The following is a 12,840-nucleotide window of genomic DNA, read 5'->3' as shown; positions in this document are numbered from 1 at the left end:
GAAAAAAACGTCAGAGTTTATTCTGACGGAAATTCCGGTCGCGTGTACGTGGCATTAGAGTCTGCAAAAGACATGAGACTGGAGCGTAGGTTCACCTTCCAGCAGGACAGCGACCCTAAACATACAGCCAGCGCTACAATGGAATGGTTTAGATGAAAGCATATTCATGTGTTAGAATGGCCCAGTCAAAGTCTAGACCTAAATCCAATTGAGAATCTGAGGCAAGACTTGAAAATTGTGTTCACAGATGCTCTCCATCCAATCTGACAGAGCTTGAGCTATTTTTTTTAAAGAAGAATGGGCAAAAATGTCACTCTCTAGATGTGCAAAGCTGGTAGAGACATCCCCAAAAAGACTTGCAGCTGCAATTGCAGAGAAAGGTGATTCTACAAAGTATTGACTCAGGGGGGCTGAATACAAATGCACGCCACACTTTTCACATATTTATTCGTAAAATACTTTGAAAACCATTTATCATTTTCCTTCTACTTCACAATTATGTGCCACTTTGTGTTGGTCTATCACATAAAATCCCAATAAAATGTATTTACGTTTTTTTGGTTGTAACATGACAAAATGTGAAAAATTTCAAGGGGTATGAATACTTTTTCAAGGCCCTGTAAACCTGTGTAAATACCTTATTTCAATCTGCTCCAGTGCAGTCAGGTGATGCTAAAGCTCCAGCTCTCTGTGTCATGGAGCAGCTGCTGCAGGGGAGAGGAGGGAGCTCTGACAATGGAGGGGCAATAGAAGCAGGTAGGTGACATCACAGCTCCCAATATTCAGCCCTGTTGTCAAACACTCCCTGACACAGGGGAGCCAGAGCTTCTGCATCACATGACTGCACTGGAGCAGACTGAAATAAGGTATTTACACATCTTTTCTTTTTTTTTACCAGCAATATACAAAATAGGTAAGAGGAGGGGGAAGTAGTGTTTTTAAAGTGGATCTTATTTTTTTGCAGCATGATCTTTCCACCCCTCCTCAAGTCCTGTGCATGGCTAGTGCTCTTTTTAAAATGTATTATTATTTACCCCTTTTTTTTAATAAAAATTGTTCGGCCCCGCCCCCCCTGCACATCATTCGCCTAGATGAATGATGCGTACTTTCCTCCGTCATGGGAAATGCATGATGCAAGATCGAGGGGGCGAGTCTAGCAGTGTGTCATCGAGAAGAACCCCAGAACAGCCAACATACTCTCAATTACATCACAGCAAAACATGGTGGTGCAGGACTGAGTGCCACCAGTAGAAAAGATGACAGGGCTGGATCCATTGGGTATCTGAAATAGGCTAAACACAATACCAGGTAAGCAGGGGTTGTTAAAAAAATATGGGGGAGGGGGATCCACTTTAGGTTCACATAAATGTAGCATTCACTTTTACTTTACTTTGATTGGAATGGGGAAGTGTAATGTTAGAGAGAAACAGGGGGGGGGGGGGGGGGGGGGGCAGACTGAAGGGGCACGGTGATGGAGGAGGCTGTAATATAAAGGGAACTGTACTGTAAATCTTTACAGTACCCCTTTTAAAGCAGCCCCACCTTGTCCTCAGTCCCCCTTCACATCACAGCCCCCCTTTACATTACAGTGCCCCCTTTACACAGCAATCCCTGTTATATTAATGTAGAGGGCCACTGTGATGTAAAGGGGACTGTATTGTAATGGGGCACTGTAATGTAAAGGGGGGCTGTGATGTGAAGGGGAACTGAGGGCACTGTGTGACTGCTTTAAAGGGGGAACTGTAATGTAAAGAAAGACTGTGGACACTGCTAAAAAGGGGGAACTGTGGCTGTGGTGTGAAGGGGTGCCAGGGCTGGTGCAAGGATTTTTGACAGCCTAGGCAAAATGTCATTTTGCCGCACCCCCTTGCTCCACCCCCTTTGCCCTGCCCATGTATAACTCACCTTTTTAATGTAGTGCTCATCAAATGCAGCCCACCAGCTCCCATCAAATGCAGCCTCACCAGCGCCCATCAATGCAGCCTCACCAGCGCCTATCAAATGCAGCTTCACCAGCGCCCATAAATGCAGACTCACCAGCACCCATCAAATGCAGCCTACCAGTGCCCATCAATTAATGTTTGCTTGCTTCCATTCATTCGGGAGTTGGGACACAGTCCTCCGCTGCGCCTCTGACACTATGTGCAAACAGAGTGGCGGCTGCCTGCTGATGCTGAGACTTAGTTGCTTGCTGCAGAGAGAAGAAAGTAGGAACTCCAGTGGCCGGGCTCCCTAGGCAGCAGTGCGCCCTAGGTGGCTGCCTAGTTTGCCTAGTGGTAGCACCGGCCCTGAGGGGGACTGAGGACAGACTCCTCCCTCCCCCGGGAAAATTGTCTGCCATGAAACTGATCCCTGGTGCCAAAAAGGTTGTGGACTGCTGCTGTAGGGGACATACATAAATCTCTACATGCCTTTGTAACTTATCAGCGAGTGGTTTCTCACTTGCCTAATTTTGTTGCTATATCCCCATCCAGTATATAGAGCAGATAGTATACCCATAGAAACAGTTTTGTACCCATCAAAAGTTAGCAAACTACAACATAATTAGCACATGCTAAGTGGATACATTTTGTTTGCTTGTTACATCTACATGTTGGGTTTCCTATTTAGCAGTGCAGCACAATAACTGCGCTTCATTGGTCTTATTTCTTATTCCATGTCCGATTATAAAACATACAAGTAACTTATCTTGTTACTGGTTTTAGTTAACAGAACAGTAATAACTGCAAAATGTACAGTATACTCACTGAAAAAAACACTATAGCTTCTCTATAGGACATATTTATGAAATCCACTGACAGAGTTAAATGTCGTTTTAAATGTTGAAATCTACAGAGGTCTAAGCCAGTTTTTAAACATCCTCTTAAAAGAGAAGTTTGAGTCCCCCCTCCACACAATAAATTATACTCAACTAGGTGGATGCAGCATCGATCCAATTCTGCATCTGTCCCCCACTGCCTCTATACTGAGAACTGAGTGATCAAACACCACTGGTCGCTCAATTCTCCCCTCTGTTCTGAGCAGAGAGCTGTGCCTGTCAGTTCCTGGAGCGCCAAGCTCTACAAGAGGCAGGACAATTGGAAAAGAAGGAAGGCTGCACACCAACAAAAACGATCCAACATGATTTTATTAATCCAATATGAGTCACACATGACAGCCACCAAGACAAAGACACGGGACCCAGGAGGTGACACGTTTCACACTGTCAATAGTGCTACTTCAAACGAGGTTTGAAGTAGCATCATTGACAATGTGAAATGCGTCACCTCCTGTGTCCTGTGTCTTTGTCTTGGTGGCTGTCATGTGTGACTCACTGGATTACTCAAATCACGATGGATCGTTTTTATTGGTGTGCAGCCTTCCTTCTTTACCAATTGTCTTCAGTGGCTAGCACCCAGCACATCTGGATTGCACTGATTTACTCACCTGGAGTGGCGCTTTTTCTTTGTACAGGAGGCAGGAGCCAGCTGCTGGTCCAGGCTGCTGGGTGGATCCAGACTGTAAAGTTGGTACCTGGACCGGCTGAGTGACAGCCGACGGCGACCAAAGCTTTAGCCCTACTTCTCCTTTGAATAGAAATGTAAGATTTGGTGAGATATTCCCCAAGAATTAATCAGTCCTAAAAGGATTCAGACCCTGCAGCTTTCCTCTTTAGAACACAGAAAATGCATCAACTGATTATTAATGAACCGGACCCTCCTATTCAGAATGAGTGTGTGATCACTCTGGGGAAACAAAGACGTATTTCTTCACAGCAACACAAGATAAAAATTTGCCATAAAGTTTGTTAAAATCCCTGCAATGCATACATTGATTACCTAGATGTTTTTTTCCTCAACAAAAGATAAGGTACTCTTTAAATGTTATAAAAAATTGGGACATCTTACCACCATCCGTCCATTGGAAAGTTCCTCATGTGGTCTGACTGATACGGGCCCACCCTGCATATGGGGCACCAGTGCAGCAGTGATGATCGACACACAAAGAATTAACACTTCCCATTCTGCCATCTGTGCATTGAGCTCGCTCATCTAACACAAACCACATGCAGTGAATATATATGTACGAACAGCTTGTAATTTTTATACAGGTTTAAAAATATATATATTTGAGGAAATTGTAAAAATTCAGTACGCTAAACTACTCATTTTCTTTTCCTTTTATGATATGCTCATTAATCTGGTGTCAATGTTTAACTAAAGCCAAATTCTTCAGTTTCTTTTTAGGTTCATGGTCATACTTGATCTTATAAAAAATAATGTCACTTACGATGAAGCATTACTGTTTAAATTAAGCCCAAACCCAGGCTCGCAAGCTCCACCTCCATGATTTGTCCCTCTCCATTTGGAGCAACCTGCAGCATTACCAAAAGATCTCTTAGGCTTTATTAACCACTTTCTGCCCGCACTATAGCCGAATGGTGGCTACAGCACAGGCTTTCTTTGCCAGGAGGGCATCGATTGATGCCCTCCAATGATCGCACTGCCCATGAGCACCCTGCGGTACGCTCTGTGATCGCTGAGTGCTTCAGGCTCAGCTGATCACAGGCCCTTTACCACGTGATCCAGCCGTGTCCAATGACAGCTGATCGCGGATGTAAGCAAAAGCTGATGCTTTACTCACGCTGACAGCATGAGGAAGTGAGAAGAGAGCCGATAATCGGCTTGTGTTTAAGGGACATCGGAACTGATAATCAGACCACTGATTATCAGTGCAGTCCCAACAGTGCCCACCTGTGCTGCCAATTAGTGCCCACCAGTATTGCCAATCAGTGCCTTTTCATCAGTGCCGCCTACCTGTGCCCATCAGTGCCACCAACCAGTGCTGCCTCATCAGTGCCACCTATTAGTACCCATCAGTGCCACCTATCAGTGCCGCCTCATCAGTACCCATCATTGCAGCCCATTAGTGCAGGCTCATCGGTGCACATCAGTGAAGGAGAAAATTACAAATTACATTTTTGCAAACAAAAACATTTTTTCGTTTGTTTAGTAAAAGATAAAAACCCAGTGGTGATTAAATTCCATCAAAAGAAAGCTCTATTTGTATGAAAAAATTATAACTATTTCATATGGGTACAGTGTTGCATGACAGCGCTATTGTCATTATCAAGGGTGACAGCACTGAAAGCTGAAAATTGGCTTGGGCAGGAATGAGGGTGAAAGTGCCCAGTAGGCAAGTGGTTAAAGGACATGGAAGACATCAGCTATGAGCAAAGATTAGTTGAACGGATTTTGTTCACCATTAAGAAGAGGATTTTAAAGGGGTAAATGATAATTTCATCTAAACACACAAACCATCTATAGTTTAAAGGAAAGTTGTTTCAACTTAAAGATGAACTGCAGTCTGCTCACAAAATTTGTAATAAAAACATCTTTGCCATTCAGAAGCTTCCCTCCAACCACTTTGCATATTATTTTATATATACTGTGATTCTGTACTGGCCAAATATGCTGCAGAAATCTCCCTCCACTGAGTCTGGCTGCAACCATTTTAACTGTGGGCAGCTGAAGCTCCTGGATATTAGAGGTCAACCGATATGGGTTATTCTCTGGCCGATGCCGATATTTAGAAATCGTGGCGGCCGATATATGATGCCGATTTTTTTAGGCCGATATGTTAGGCCGAATTTTTTTTTTTCCCTTCATCTCATAAAATCTAATAATTAGACCATTTTTAACACTGGAGCATTTTTCAGGCGCTTTTGGGCTAAAAATAGCGCCTGTAAAGTGCCTGCAAAACGGCTCCCCTGCAGTCTCAGTGTAAAAGCCCGAGTGCTTTCACACAGAGGCGATACGCTGGCAGAATAAAAAAAAAAAAAAATGCAAGCAGCATCTTTGGAGCGGTGAATACCGCTCCTCCACCACTCCTGCCCATTGAAATTAATGCGCACCTCTGCCGAAGCGCCTGCAAAGCGGTTTGGCAGCAGCGCTTCACGGGCGCATTTCTTCGGCTGCTAGCTGGGTTATAAGCTCTCCGCTAGCAGCCAAATAGCGCCGCTAAAATGACAGTAAAGCACCACTAAAACTAGCAGCGTTTTACCGTCAACGCCTGCCCGCTCCAGTGTGAAAGCAGCCTTAATTAATAAGTGATACAGAAAATTTTTGTATGTATAAGGCGCCTTTCACGCGGACGGCTATTCTGCCGCAGTTAAAAGCATGTTTTTTTTTCTGTGAAATTCAAGACACCAGGCACTGCGATCAGCTGCATTTGTACAGTGCGATTAGCTGCGGTTGCGTTTAGCTGCGGTTTTCCATTTCCATAGCAACCTGACAGGGTACCGACTCATATTGAACGGGGATCCGACTTGGATCCCCGCCAACACCAGGCACTGTGTTTGGTATGAATCTTGATGGGGAACTCCACGCCAAATTTTAAATAAAAAAATCAGCATGGGTTCCCCTCCAAGAGTATACCAGGTCCTTCAGTCTGGTATGAATTCCAAGGGGCACCCCCTACGCCGAAAAAACGGCATGGGGTTCCCCCCAAAATCCATACCAGACCCTTATCCGAGCACGCAGCCCAGTCGGTCAGGAAAGGGGGTGGGGACAAGCGCCCCCCCTCTTGAACCATACCAAACCACATGCCCTCAACATGAGGGGTTGGTGCTTTGGGGAGAGGGGGGCGCCCTGCGGGCCCCCCCACCCCGAAGCACCTTGTCCCCATGTTGATGAGGACAAGGGCCTCTTCCCGACAACCCTAGCTGTTGGTTGTCAGGATCTGCGGGCGGGGGGCTTATCGGAATCCGGGAGCCCCCTTTAAGAAGGGGGCCCCCAGATCCCGGCCTTCCACCCTATGTGAATGAGTATGGGGTACATGGTACACCTACCCATTTACCTAGGAAAAAAGTGTCAATTAAAAAAACACACTACACAGGTTTTAAAAGTATTTTATTAGGCAGCTCCGGGGGTCTTCTTCCGACTTTGGGGGTCTTCTTCCGACTTCGGGGGTCTCTCAGGCCTCTTCTCCCGCTCCCCGGTGTCGTCTCCGCGCTCTCTGGTTCTTCACCGGTGCCTTCTTCCTTCTGCTGGGCCTTTTGAGACGTCTTCTTCCCTCTTCTCTTCCAGAGATGTTGACACGACGCTCCCTCTCGCTGTAATCCCCAAAGCACCAACCCCCCCATGTTGAGGGCATGCGGCCTGGTACGGTTCAGGAGGGGGGGGGCGCTCGCTCGTCCCCACCCCCTTTCCTGACCGACCGGGCTGTGTGCTCGGATAAGGGTCTGGTATGGATTTTGGGGGGAACCCCACACTGTTTTTTCGGCGTAGGGGGTGCCCCTTGGAATCCATACCAGACCGAAAGGCCTGGTATGCTCTTGGAGGGGAACCCATGCCGGTTTTTTATTTAAAATTTGGCGTGGAGTTCCCCCTCAAGATTCATACCAAACACAGTGCCTGGTATAGGTGGGGATCCAAGTCGGATCCCCGTGCTTGTCGCTCATTGGGAAAGGAAAAAACATTTTTCCTTTCCCGATGAGCGAGCCAGCTCGGCGCTGCTATCCGCAGCTGACACAGTGCACTGCGATTACTTGCAGTTATGTGCGGATAGCTGCGCTAAATCGCTCCTATTTTTTCTATCCGCACGGAACCGCATGTAAATAGATCGCAGCTAAACGCAGTGTGTGAATAGGGCCAAAGGAAAGCATTGTGTGCTTTTAGCTGCGGTAGAAAACTAGAAAATCCGCAGATAAAAGTACCATTCTATCCGTCTGTGTGAAAGGGGCCTAATTTAGATAAATAAAAAAAAAAACTATATCTTAAATATTAAATACACAAAAACAGGTAATCAAAACTTTTGGACGAAAAAAAAAATGGGCTAACCTTACTGTTTTATTTTTTTTTTAAATTCATTAGTGTATTTTTTTCAAAAAAATAGCATTTGAAAGACCGCTGCGCAAATACTGTGTGACATAAAATATTGCAACAACTGCTATTTTATTCCCTAGGGTCTCTGCTAAAAAAAAATATATATATATAATTTTTGGGGGTTCTAATGCCGTGTACACACGGTCGGACTTTTCGGCTACAAAAGTCCGACAGCCCGTCCGACAAACTTTCGACGGACTTTTGGCGGACTTGCGGCAGCCTTTTTAACGAACGGACTTGCCTACATATGATCACACAAAAGTCCGACAGATTCATACGTGATGACGTACACCGGACTAAAATAAGGAAGTTGATAGCCAGTAGCCAATAGCTGCCCTAGCGTGGGTTTTTGTCCGTTGGACTAGCATATAGACGAGCGGATTTCTGGGTCCGGCGGAGTTACGACGTAAAGATTTGAAGCATGTTCCAAAACTAAAGTCCGTCAGATTTGCGACTGGAAAAGTCTGCTGAAAGTCCGGGGAAGCCCACACACGATCGGATTGTCCGCCGGATTTGGTCCGTCGGCGTCCATCGGACTTTTGTAGCCGAAAAGTCCGACCGTGTGTACGCCCCATAAGTGATTTTCTAGCAGAAAATACAGGATTTTTGCTTGTAAGTAACAAGTGTCAGAAAAGATTTAGTCTTTAAATGGTTAAACTGAGAACTCCTACACACAGAGTTCAGTTCATTGATAAGTAGAAACATTGTATCTCTTCTTGGTTCTTTTATCAGACTTGGCAGGCTGCCCAGAGAGGACAAACAAGTCCTCCACGGAAGACTTCAGGCAACTTGCATTGACTTCTATTACAGAAGTCATTTGCAAGTCGCGCTGAAGTTATAATCGGCCTTTTTTTATCAGCACAATCGGCTGATGCCGATTAATTAAAAAACGCCAAATATCGGCCGATATATCGTTCGACCTCTACTGGATATACTTCACTTCCTGGATATACAGACACACAGAGGCACACCTCCAGCTCTGCAGCTCTGATTGACCCTCTTATTACTCATCCCTCCTCCCTTCCTGGCAAACTCTCACCAGAGTGAGAGAGAGCTGTGCATGATTTCAAAACGCCTAGGCCTTTTTCCAGACAAGAAACAGGAAGTGGGCTGTATAAGGTATTTACTGGCAGAAAATAAAATGTTTTACTATCCAAAGTTAAAACAACAAGGGAAGAAGATTTAATAGATGGAAAGATGAAAAAATGACCGAAGTTTCGCTTTAAGGTCTTCACAAAACATATGAGACCACTCTTTTCTGCTAGAGAAAAAGAGTTAAAGTTTTTGATACAGAAGGGGTTCTTTATGTTAAAGCGGTGTTCCAGCTGAAATTTATTTTTTTAAAGTCAGCAGCTGCAAACACTGTAGCTGCTGACTTTTAATAAGGACACTTACCTGTCCAGGGAGCCTGTGATGTCGGCCCCCCCGAGGCCAATCCATCCATCGGATCAGGTGCAGGCGCCGCCATTCCAACTAAGGGAAACCAACTATCGGACATACCGGCTTCACTGCTGGTTTCCGACTGCACATGCGCGAGTCGCGCAGCGCTTTGTGAATGGCCAGCTTGTCTTCTTGGACGTCCTCGGCCACGGCCCGGCTGGATCGTAAGTACTCTTATGCCCCGTACACACGATCGGACATTCCGACAACAAAATCCTAGGATTTTTTCCGACGGATGTTGGCTCAAACTTGTCTTGCATACACACGGTCACACAAAGTTGTCGGAAAATCCAATCAACCTGAACGCGGTGACGTAAAACACGTACGTCGGGACTATAAACGGGGCAGTAACCAATAGCTTTCATCTCTTTATTTATTCTGAGCATGCGTGGCACTTTGTGCGTCGGACTTGTGTACAGACGATCGGAAATTTTCGACAACGGATTTTGTTGTCGGAAAATTTTATAGCCTGCTCTCAAACTTTGTGTGTCGGAAAATCCAATGGAAAATGTGTGATGGAGCCTACACATGGTCGGAATTTCCGACAACAAGGTCCTATCACACATTTTCCGTCGGAAAATCCGACCGTGTTTACGGGGCATTAGTCTTAGAAAGTAAAAAAAATGTTTTAAATATCCAAAAACGAGGGGTGGAGAGGTTGTCTTTCGTTTAAGAACACCTCTCAAAATTGGGTGGAACTCCGCTTTAAGAGCAGAAAAAATTAGAAATGATTGTAATCTGAAAACTGGTGAGTAGGGGAGGCCTAACCAGTGTAGCCAGGAATTGAGTAAACATACGTGGATACTTTACCTAAACTTTGTCTATAGTGTAGAAAGTGACTGTCCACAGAAATGGTACCACATACACTTTTTTAAACTGAAAATGGTGCTGTTCATAGGCTTATTATTGGCTTAGCTATAGGTAAATGTCAGAGATGGAAGTTTACTTCCACTTTAATAAAAATGTTTACAGACATTGAGAGACATCACACTTGAGTGTACCAAATCAAAAATCAATTACTAAAATCGCCACATATCAGAATAATACATACTCGGAGCAAACTGATAACTACAAATATCATCTCATGGCCACCTTTACAAACATTACCTATTTGCTAGTTCTTTATTATATATAAAACAATTCATATTAGTCAAACCAACCCCTAAATCATCGATTCAAAAAAATCACATATCTGTTGGAAGGCAACATGGTTTAATATCATAGTTCTGGAGTTTCTTTCTGGTTGATACAACCAAGTTGGAATGCAACAAGTTGCACATTAAAGCTTTGTAGCATATCAGAATATTCAGAGATCAGGCCTCCATCAAGGCTGAACACAGCTTGGCTCTTGGTCGTCTGGTGTGATAACATAGAAATCCTTGATTAGCCCTCTGCAAGCCAGCTTCAAAAGGACCATAGCTGACAAGATGATTGATAAATGTCCTGCTACAAAGATCAAAGGATCAAAAGGCATTGAAGATACGTGGACAATGCTGCCCCTAGAGGCCAATACAGCAGGATAGACAGAAATATAATATATTGAGGAGGACTGCCCCATAAGTACTGTAATTCATCAAAAGTCTAGATGGGATGAGCAATGGGGTTGGGTCTGGATGGTGTATGATTGAGGTATAAAGGCCTGAATGAGTCAGAGAGCTCTCTCTCCCCCTTTTCGCTCTTGGCTTGTGCCTGAGCCTCATGGCTCTCTCTACCATTTTGAGTCCAGCCGAGGAGACCGTGCGATAACAATCTTTGATGTTTTGTACCCCACAGAATTTATTTCCACCTTAAAACAATCAGGGAAATTCAAATAGCCCTAATGAAATATGTCTGATGGAGTGGAAATATCTACACCTAATTAAGGCAAGTATCTGCATAAGTGTCGGTAACATTAGTGAAACTTTTGGCAGGATTCATGTAGGTCTTACAAATGCCACTTAAAAACACTTCTCCAGTTCTCAGATTAGGAAACTGGCAGTAATTAAGACCCATGCTGAGCTGGTGTACAGGAGGTAATAAGAGCCGTCTTGTGCCTGTACTGGGACGTTGTCATGTATGTGACAGCTTTCCGCACAAGGCTGTCACCTCAGCCCCATGTAGCTATCGGCTGGGATATTTCCTGGCCTTCCTCAATGCAATGAAAAAGGAATGCCCAGTATGGACACTTCACACACTCAATCACGAAAAGGAATTTTTATCAAGTAAATGCTGTAAACTGGGCGGAGTTATGCTCAGGAAACGCGTCGCTTGCCAGTGACGTCATCTTCCCTTGCCCGCTGTTCATCTGCACTCCAGGCCTTGTTTTGGTGTTTGTTTCCACCGCGGCTGGCTTACCATCCAGCAGTACCCCCCATACGGGACTGAGCACGCAGCAGGCAGGCAGAGTGTCTTGACTGATCTGATGGTCACCCTCCGTGATGGATGTTTTTATCACATGCTGTCTGATGACTTCAAAATTGTGAGTTTTTCTTGCATGTGCTTGTAAATAAACTGCTTTTATGTCTACACCAAGAGGCGCCTTTTCTCTTTGTGTTTCTCCTCAGAATCTGGAACCCGGTTTCAGTTCCCTTTTGAAGGCAGCCCTGTCTGCGGATCTCCTGCCCCACTATCTGGATTTTGGACTTTTATATTACCACATTTATTTAACATATGCAATAATTTTATGGATTTTTATTTTTGTGTGTTTTTATACACCTTGAGATATATATATTTGTTTCCCCATATATAGTGGGGACAGAAAGTATTCAAACCCCCTTAAATTTTTCACTCTTTGTTATATTGCAGCCTATTTGCTAAAATCATTTAAGTTCATTTTTTTCCTCATTAATGTACACACAGCACCCCATATTATCAGAAAAACACAGAATTGTTGACATTTTTGCAGATTTATTAAAAAAGAAAAGCTGAAATATCACATGGTCCTAAGTATTCAGACCCTTTTCTGTGACACTCATATATTTAACTCAGGTGTTGTCCATTTCTTCTGATCATCCTTGAGATGGTTTTACACCTTCATTTGAGTACAGCTGTGTTTGATTATACTGATTGGACTTAATTAGGAAATCCACACACCTGTCTATATAAGACCTTACAGCTCACAGTGCATGTCAGAGCAAATGAGAATCATGAGGTCAAAGGAACTGCCTGAAGAGCTCAGAGACAGAATTGTGGCAAGGCACAGATCTGGCCAAGGTTACAAAAAAAATCTGCTGCACTTAAGGTTCCTAAGAGCACAGTGGCCTCCATAATCCTTAAATGGAAGACGTTTGGGATGACCAGAACCCTTCCTAGAGCTGGCCGTCCGGCCAAACTAAGCTATCAGGGGAGAAGAGCCTTGGTGAGAGAGGTAAAGAAAAACCCAAAGATCACTGTGGCTGAGCTCCAGAGATGCAGTTGGGAGATGGGAGAAAGTTGTAGAAAGTCAACCATCACTGCAGCCCTCCACCAGTTGGGGCTTTATGGCAGAGTGGCCCGACGGAAGCCTCTCCTCAGTGCAAGACACATGAAAGCCCGCATGGAGTTTGCTAAAAAACAC

General features: G+C 44.5%; 1 protein-coding gene across 16 annotated transcripts in view; it reads right to left on the bottom strand.

The window, feature by feature from the left end:
- LOC141112036 (ZP domain-containing protein-like) overlaps window positions 1-12,840 on the bottom strand; it is a 146,715-nt gene that overhangs the window by 59,724 nt on the left and 74,151 nt on the right. For 8 of the 16 annotated variants that reach the window (XR_012236500.1, XR_012236505.1, XR_012236502.1 and 5 more), the window contains one exon: window positions 3,888-4,031. The exons of the other annotated variants lie outside the window; for them this stretch is intronic. Coding sequence is in view for 2 of the 8 variants with exons in the window: in XM_073604418.1 (XP_073460519.1) it covers window positions 3,888-4,031 (144 nt within the window). In the remaining 6 variants the exon portion in view is untranslated. The remainder of the gene's footprint in view (window positions 1-3,887; window positions 4,032-12,840) is intronic. 16 annotated transcript variants of the gene reach the window in all.

This window comes from Aquarana catesbeiana, linkage group LG11, assembly GCF_042186555.1.
Source record: "Aquarana catesbeiana isolate 2022-GZ linkage group LG11, ASM4218655v1, whole genome shotgun sequence".
NCBI lineage: Eukaryota > Metazoa > Chordata > Amphibia > Anura > Ranidae > Aquarana > Aquarana catesbeiana.
The sequence above is the reverse complement of the archived record's forward strand: the minus strand, read 5'-3'. Positions and strand labels throughout refer to the sequence as shown.